This window comes from Mandrillus leucophaeus, unplaced genomic scaffold (genome assembly GCF_000951045.1).
Source record: "Mandrillus leucophaeus isolate KB7577 unplaced genomic scaffold, Mleu.le_1.0 Scaffold355, whole genome shotgun sequence".
Classification (NCBI taxonomy): Eukaryota; Metazoa; Chordata; class Mammalia; order Primates; family Cercopithecidae; genus Mandrillus; species Mandrillus leucophaeus.
The window spans coordinates 1,200,003-1,208,062 of NW_012103754.1; the positions used below are offsets into that span (position 1 = coordinate 1,200,003).

The 8,060-nt window shown below is 52.7% G+C and overlaps 1 protein-coding gene across 1 annotated transcript in view; it reads right to left on the minus strand.

Moving 5' to 3' along the window:
* Positions 1 to 8,060, minus strand: part of TPO (thyroid peroxidase) — a 132,527-nt gene that overhangs the window by 56,436 nt on the left and 68,031 nt on the right. The window contains exon 8 of the mRNA XM_011989529.1: positions 554 to 812. Within this exon, the coding sequence (XP_011844919.1) occupies positions 554 to 812 (259 nt within the window). The remainder of the gene's footprint in view (positions 1 to 553; positions 813 to 8,060) is intronic.

An 8,060-nucleotide genomic window follows, 5' to 3' on the forward strand; every position in this document is an offset into this window, starting at 1 on the left:
GATTATAAATCATGCTACTATAAGGACACATGCATATGTATGTTTATTGTGCCACTATTTAAAATAGCAAAGACTTGGAACCAACCCAAATGTCCATCAGTGATAGACTGGATTAAGAAAATGTGGCACATATACACCATGGAATATTATGCAGCCATAAAAAAGGATGAGTTCATGTCCTTTGCAGGGACATGGATGCAGCTGGAAATCATCATTCTCAGCAAACTATCGCAAGGACAGAAAACCAAACACCGCATGTTCTCACTCATAGGTGGGAATTGAACAATGAGAACCCATGGACACAGGGCAGGGATCATCACACCCCATCTGTCGTGGGGTGGGGGCAGGGGGACGGATAGCATTAGGAGAAATGCCTAATGTAAATTATGAGTTAATGGGTGCAGTAAACCAACAGGGCACATGTCTACCCTACGTAACAAACCTGCACGTTGTGCACATTTACCCTAGAACTTAAAGTATAATAAAAAAATAAAAATATAAAAAAAGAAGGGCGACTTCACAGGGACCAGCTGCAGGGACCGCACTCACTCACCTCCGTGGAGGACCGTCCATGGGCTGAAGAAGGCCTCGTGCAGCCACAGCCCGGGCAGGTCAGGGTGCTCCTGGAAGCCAGCGTCCAGCCTCCTCACCAGCGGGTGGATCGTGGCGTGGCCGAAGCGGAAGGCGGCCGTGGAGAACACGTTGGACACAGTGGGGTTGGCGGTGGAGTCATAGCCTTCATAGGGGCCCACGTACTGCTGGAAGGCCTCGGGTCCCAGGATCCTGGGGACGTAATCCCTCAGGGTGATGATCTGTGCAGAAAGGAAAAGCGTCTCAGTGAGGCCCAGGATACCAGAGGAGGGTCGCCTCGAGTGGCAGTGGAGAAGAGCATCTTCCTTGACATCCCCAGGGAGCTGGACTCTTCTCGCCTTGCAATAAAGGCCTCAGCTGAACTTCCCAGAAAGGCGTTCTTGTTGATGTTTTTCATGAATATTCAGGAGGTGCGTTTATAGGGCCTCCTTCCCAGGATGGTGATGGGGCTGGCAGTGGCAAGAGACAGCGTCTCTGTCGAGCCAACGGTGGCCACCGGGCCAGGCTGGGCAGCTCGACTCCTGGCTGGATGACTGATGGCGGGGAGCAGTTCTTTTTCTACAAAGCAACAACACCTAATTCCTAGAGCCTCTGTGAGGATTAAATCAAAGCATGTTGTTTGGCACAGAGCTCTGTCAATGGAAAATTACAGTGCAATCGCAGGGCCTGGAAATTATGATTTGACACATGGCCCCAGGAGAATTACGTACAAAGATTCTACTTTCAGGTTTAACAGTGTTTCTTTCAGACAGAAAAATCAGTCTCAAATTGTTTTGGTATTTAAGGGGAATATTTTGGTCAATAAACTACATCCAAATGAAGCATAATAGGCATAATTCTAGAATATGAATCTTCTCTTTTAGCTTACAAGTTTAGGAAGGCAAGCAGATTGTTTAAAAATAACCAATATTATTTATACACTTGTAATATGTTCCTTCCAGGCGCCAGAATGCATTTCCTAAGCATGTAATTTGGCCCTTCAGGGAGACCAGGGAGAGCTATGAGTCTTGTGTGGCCTGGGCGTTTACTGAGGGTGCACCTGCTCCCCGCTGTCCCGCTCCACCTCGGAGACCTGGACAGACAAGAAGGAAAAGGCGGCATCCAAATGTTCCCCAGTGGGGTTTCCGGTCCTGTGCTAGTTCATCCATTGGTGAGAAGCACCGTGCTATGGGTCAGCATCCCAGAGAGAAGTTCTGACTTCATCCTGCAAACAGCCCTCCACCTCAGGCGCAATTTATGTGGCAGCGTTTCTGAACCACACAGGTGTCCTGGGGGCTCCTCCTAGCCGCATGAGAAGGTCTGTGTTCTTCCCACGTCCAGAACTCAGGCAGCACCTTCTGCTCCCTGGAACATTCTTTGGTTTCTTCTCACTACAATAGAAAGGAAAAGGCCTCTCTCTCTTTAGCCCAGAGACTCAGACAATTTCTTTCTTTCTTTCTTTTTTTTTTTTTTGAGACAGAGTCTCGCCCTGTTGCTCAGGCTGGAGTACAGTGGCTCCGTCTTGTTTTTTGTATTTTTAGTAGAGATGGGGTTTCACCGTGTTAGCCAGGATGGTCTCAATCTCCTGGCCTCGTGATCCACCCACCTTGGCCTCCCAAAGTGCTGGGATTACAGGCGTGAGCCACCGTGCCCGGCCAAGACAATTTCAAATTCAAGTGCAAGCTATTTTAAGGAAGACACCTCTTCCCCTTCTTGCCTACCTGAAGTTTGACTTGTGAGCCAGGGGATGCAGCAAGTACAGACAGATAACTCCTGAGGCCTAAGCCTGAGGTTCCCAGCTCCACCTGTGCCCAACCAGCTACGAACAGAGAGCAAACCCGTGCCCTTCATCCGAGCCTCGCAGACACTGCGCCTCCTCGGTGTCTGATCTTGCCAGAGCTCTGAACAGTGTGTCTCTCCTCTTCCCCACTGGCTCCTCATCTGATCTGAGATGTCCCCGGTAAGTGATTGGGCTCAGACAGTGCAGCCTCCCCTGGGAGCTGTTGAGGTTGGGCAGAAGCACCCTTAGTTCTGACCAATAGGGCCTTAAAACTTGAATCTTGAGTCGGGCGTGGTAGCTCACGCCTGTAATCCCAGCATTTTGGGAGGCCAAGGTGGGAGGACTGCTTGAGCCCGAGAGCGAGACCAGCCTGGGCAACACAGTCAGACTCTGTTTCTACAAATATTTAAAAAAACTAAAAATTAGCCAGGCACGGTGGTGCACTCCTGTTGTCCCAGGGATGTGAGTGGCTGAGGTGGGAGGATTGCTTGAGCCCAGGAGGTTGAGGCTGCAGTGAGCTATGACTGTGCCACCGCACTTACGCCTGGGTGATAGAGGAGGTGCCTTCTCAAAAAGAGAAAAAGAAAACCTTGAACCTTGTAAACAGCTCTCTGAATTTTTCATGGCAATTCTTGTGAAAATGCTTCTGGTATTTGTTTACCTGGTCATGTGGAGGAAACGGTTACTCTGAATTACTGGACCTGGGCAGATGCCATACTGTCAGACCTGGACATCATTGCTGTCGGGTGCCCCTCCTGCCCATCTCCCAGGTGGGCCCCGTCTTCTTTCGCTGCTGGCAGTGCCGTGTAGAGGGCTTGTCTTCCCAAGCTGCTTCAAGCTGCTCCTCCATGTCTGCTCTCACCCCAGCCTCCTGGTTCCCCACAGCCTCTGCCAAAGCTGCCGGCGCTGATTTGTGGCCACTCTCCATTTCTTGGCCTTCACAACTCACCAGTGGGAATGATCGAAAGGTCCACACTTGGGAAAATGGTGGGCGTGAAGGTGACAGGAAGCCAGGACCCCAGCATAGGGGGAGACCAGGACTAAGAGACCTGGAGATGCGATGCTTGTCACCAACGGTGGGAAACAGCCACGCAGCCCCTGGCACAGGCTCCTCTGAACCTCCTGACTGCTTTCAACGTCACCCACCCTGCTCTCCGCAGAACAACGTCACTCACTATTTTCTCAAACATGCCCTATTAGTCCAACAAGAGGCTCCCATGTGTTTGCTGAGGGTGCTCCGGGGAGGAGGCTGAGCAGGCACCCAGCCAGCACCCAGCTCCCCAAGGATGCAATACAGCCAGGCCTGGCTTGTGCTCCTCGGCAGGCAGCCCTGCAGCATGGCACACCTGGGCTTGTGTTCCTCCACAGGCAGCCCTGCAGCATGGCACACCTGGGCTTGTGCTTCTCCGCAGGCAGCCCTGCAGCATGGCACACCTGGGCTTGTGCTTCTCCGCAGGCAGCCCTGCAGCATGGCACACCTGGGCTTGTGCTTCTCCGCAGGCAGCCCTGCAGCATGGCACACCTGGGCTTGTGCTCCTCGGCAGGCAGCCCTGCAGCATGGCACACCTGGGCTTGTGTTCCTCCGCAGGCAGCCCTGCAGCATGGCACACCTGGGCTTGGTCCAGCCTTGAGGCAGGGGACTGGTTGTCCCTGCAGAGGAACTCCTGGAGAGGAACGACTGGGAGATTTTGTCAGCCAACATTGGAGGCCGCTGGGGAACGGGGCCCTGCCGGTAAAGGGGTCTGGGTGGGGCAGCACCAGCACCTAGGTATTCTGAATGGACAAAAACTGGAAGTATCCCTTTGAAAACTGGAACAAGACAGGGATGCCCTCTCTGACCACTCCTATTTAACATACTGTTGGAAGTTCTGGCCAGGGCAATCAGGTAAGGGAAGCGGCCTTTCTCTTTCTTTCCAGCCTTGGAAGCATGGCTTTATCCATCTGCTCCTTTGCCTGGAAGAGCAGCCAATCTGAAAAAGTACTCAGCCACGGCAAAGGTCAGCAGCTGAGTGGCCCGGGGATGCAGCCCCTGCCCTGAGACGTGGATCCGCCTGCCTAGGATGGGGATGTCTGGGGAGATCTGCGGTCCCTCCGGGGTCTGGTCGTACCTCCACACACATCCAAAGCAAAGCTTCTGTGGGTCCCTGGATATCTGGGGAAATCAAGGCTGTGCTCCAGAACCAGGTCTGCTATCTGATGGCCGGGGCATAGAAAACACCCACGCCAGATGTTTGGGTCTTTATCTCAAACTCCACGCAGCCTGGACGGCACACCCAGACTCACCAAGGATGGCTACCTCCTCTCTGCCTCCCTCAACCTGTGCTGGGAAGGGTTTCCTTTCTCATTCTTTTCTCGTCTGTAGAACACAAAAGTTATCGCCAAAGTGAGCATCTGATTGTGAGTTCTTGTTTTATGACACACCATAGAGCAGCTGAGGACTGCTGGGATGGAAGAGCAAGAGCTTCGGTTCCTCCTGGCGGGAAGCACGGCTTATGGAACTGGGGTCCTGTGGGATCTCAAGCCAGCAAGAGCAACTTCATCAGCCCTTCCTATGTGCGAGTCCCCCGAGAGATGCCGGCTCCCAGGAACCAGCACAGAGGGCAGCCCGCAGATGCCTCCCAAATACACCCACGGCAGAAGTCCTGTGCCCCAGGGCTGAGGGAGGGGGTCGCTCTCAGCTGTCTACAAAAGAAATCAGAGGAGCCGAGATCCTCAGACAGCGGGTGGCTGGGGTTGGGCCCTGACAGCTTAGAGTGGGTGTGGTGAGGACAGACACAGCAGCAGGGACGTGGTGTGGACGGATGCAGGAGGCGGGAGGTGGTGTGGACAGATGGAGGAGAAAGCTGCGACTCCCAGCTCTGAGTTGAGCCTTCCTGCCTCTTGCTGATGTGTGCATTATCCTGGCCCCGGCTGGCTCGTGTGTGTGTGTGTGTGTGTGTGTGTGTGTGTGTGTGTGTGTAGGGGGTTTGGGGGAATAATAGAAGGGGGATGCTGTTTCTCTTTCATAAAGTTGCCCTGGCATTTCTTTTCATTATCTAATGCTTTTCAGAAGAAGAGAGATTCAGATCACACAGTTACCAAACTATGAGTCGATAGAACCAGGGAGAGAAAAATGAGCCTTCCAGGCCACTGCGGATCTTGCAGATATGGCTGGAAGTTACAGCAGTGGCTCTACTGACACGTTAAACACAACTTATTATTTTAATGTATCAAAGGTTTCTGCAAAAAGCACCAAAGAGGACCCATTAACTGAAAAAAACACAAAAGGAAATTCAAAAGTGAAATGTAAAACCAAGAAGAAAAGAATGTTCACATTTTTTAAAAAAGCAGAACACACAGAAAATGAACTGAGGAAGGTAAATATGAAACAGAGAAGAACACTTTTCCTATTGTTTGCTGTTGTTATTATTTCATTAATAATAAGAATAGGCAGCTGGGCGCGGTGGCTCAGGCCTGTAATCCCAGCACTTTGGGAGCCTGAGGCAGGCGGATCACTTGAGGAAAGGAGTTCAAGACCATCCTGGCCAACATGGCAAAACCCCATGTCTATTAAAAATACGAAAATTAGCTGGGAGTGGTGGCATGTGTCTGTGGTCTCAGCTACTTGAGAGGCTGAAGCAGAAGAATCGCTTGAACCTGGGAGGCGGTGGTTGCAGTCAGCTGAGATCTCACCACTATACTCCAGCCCGGGTGACAGAGTGAGACTCTGTCTCAAAAAAACAAAAAACAAACAAACAAACAAACAAAACACACACAAAAGGAAGAGGAAGGAGAAGGAGGAGAAGAGGAGGAGAAGGAGGAGCAGCAGCAGGCAACCAAATGTCATTAATTCCAGATCAGTGGGATTCTCAGAAATTTGGAATTAAACTATCTCTAATCTATAATGACAGGGCCTGGTAACAATTCACACCTGTAAATAATTCCAGAACTCCATGGAGAAGAAAGACAGCAGGATGTGTGACAATTGGGCGTCTCTGGCCCTGTGAACCGGCTCCAGGGATCCGAGGCAGCCTCTCTTCTCACAGCTCCCTGGGCTGGATGAGGTTCTCACTCAAAGAAGGTTCAAACCAAATCCTGCTCCCGAGGCTACAGCAGGGCCAGGACTTCCAGAATTATTTTTGAAATTTCTACTTCATTCACAAATTCAATATATATTTACGAAGCAACCTGGCAAATTGTGGGTCCTGAGAAAAAAAGAATTAAACAGACGAACATCTCTCTGTGGAGCTCGCAGTCAGGGAAGCGGCACGGAAGCAGCAAGGAAGCAAACAGGAGCGCCGAAGGCCTCAGGGGATGAGCAGAGGGGAGAGCGCGGCCGTCTGGGACCTGCTTCCCCAGGTGTGTGGTGGGAAGTCCAGGCTCACGGAGACGAGGACCTGGATTCCACCGCTCAGCAGCTCCTGGGTTTACATTCCCCTTTGCACAGGGAAGCAGGACAGTGTCTGAGTCGCTGCTTGAAAGCGACGTGGGTGCCTGATGATTTTTACTTCACATGGTGACAAGGTTCCTGCTTTCATTTCTAACTCCGCTCCTCTCACCCACACAAGCCTCCTCCGTCCGGCGGATGCTCCCAGCCGAGCACTGCTGTGTGGATGCGCCGTTAGGACAGTGAGCTCGTCTGCCGTGTTTGCTGGAGAAGCCTGCGGGCCTGCTGCTGCCAGCCCCTGTTCCAGGAAGCTCCAGGTCCCCTCATCACCCAGGAACTAAGGGTTAACACCCAGCGCATGGGGGCTTCCCAGGCCCTCTGCTCTGACCTTTGGGGCCTGGACCCCAGTGCAGCAAAGGCCAGAAGGTGGCAGGGGTGTGTGCTGCCTGGGGGCGGTCGGTGCCACGCACAGCCCCTGCGCCTCCTTGGACAAAGCTCCAGTGCCTCCTTTAGAACAGGATTGACGCGCCCTTCCCCGCAGGCTCAGGGCAAGAACTGCAGAGACGACGCCCAGGCCGCTACAGGGCCCGGTGCAACAGACGCGCACATGGTAACTGTCAATATAAAACAGCCCATCCTTCTTCATAACAATCCTGTGAGACCCCCAGAGTCAGGGACTGCACTTCTAGGTGTGTAAGTGCTTTTCTCCATCACACAATTAATAAAAGGTCAACTTGAGTCTCAAGACCCTCTCATGCAATGCTTAAGAGAGTCGTAAAATGAAGAAAGGTTTCAAATAGACTCTAACTTGCTAGTTCAGAAACCTCACACGGAGTCAGTTCTTCATTCTCTGCATTGTCTCCGAAATACAAAAACACCAGCAGCCCTGGTCCACTCACCTCCAAGGATTGTTCTGGGAATTATTAAATGAGTTGAAATCTGTAAAGCACCTTGCCTGGCTGCGGGCACAGGGAAACCTGGGTGACCTGGCTGCCGTTGTTGGGGGGCTGTGGTTATTGGTGTCTTGGCGGGATAATCACCAGCCAGCTGGAGGGTAAGCAGGTGGGGCAGAGGGGCCCCGAAGGGCCGCCAGCGCTGGAGTTACCCTTCGGCCCCTGCACAGGAGCTCACGATGACCCTCCAGACACCCATGAAGGGCGCCCACCATGATTGCGCACCCACACAGGGCCCCACGACCTCGGGCTCACCCATGTGGGCGCCCCTGAGGGCTGTGCAAGTACCTGGGACAGAGAACCCACGATTCTGCGCACCCACATGAGGCTCCCCCCGCTTTGCATGCGGCCACCCAGGGCGCCCAGGACCACCCCGCGCACCTGGTGCAGG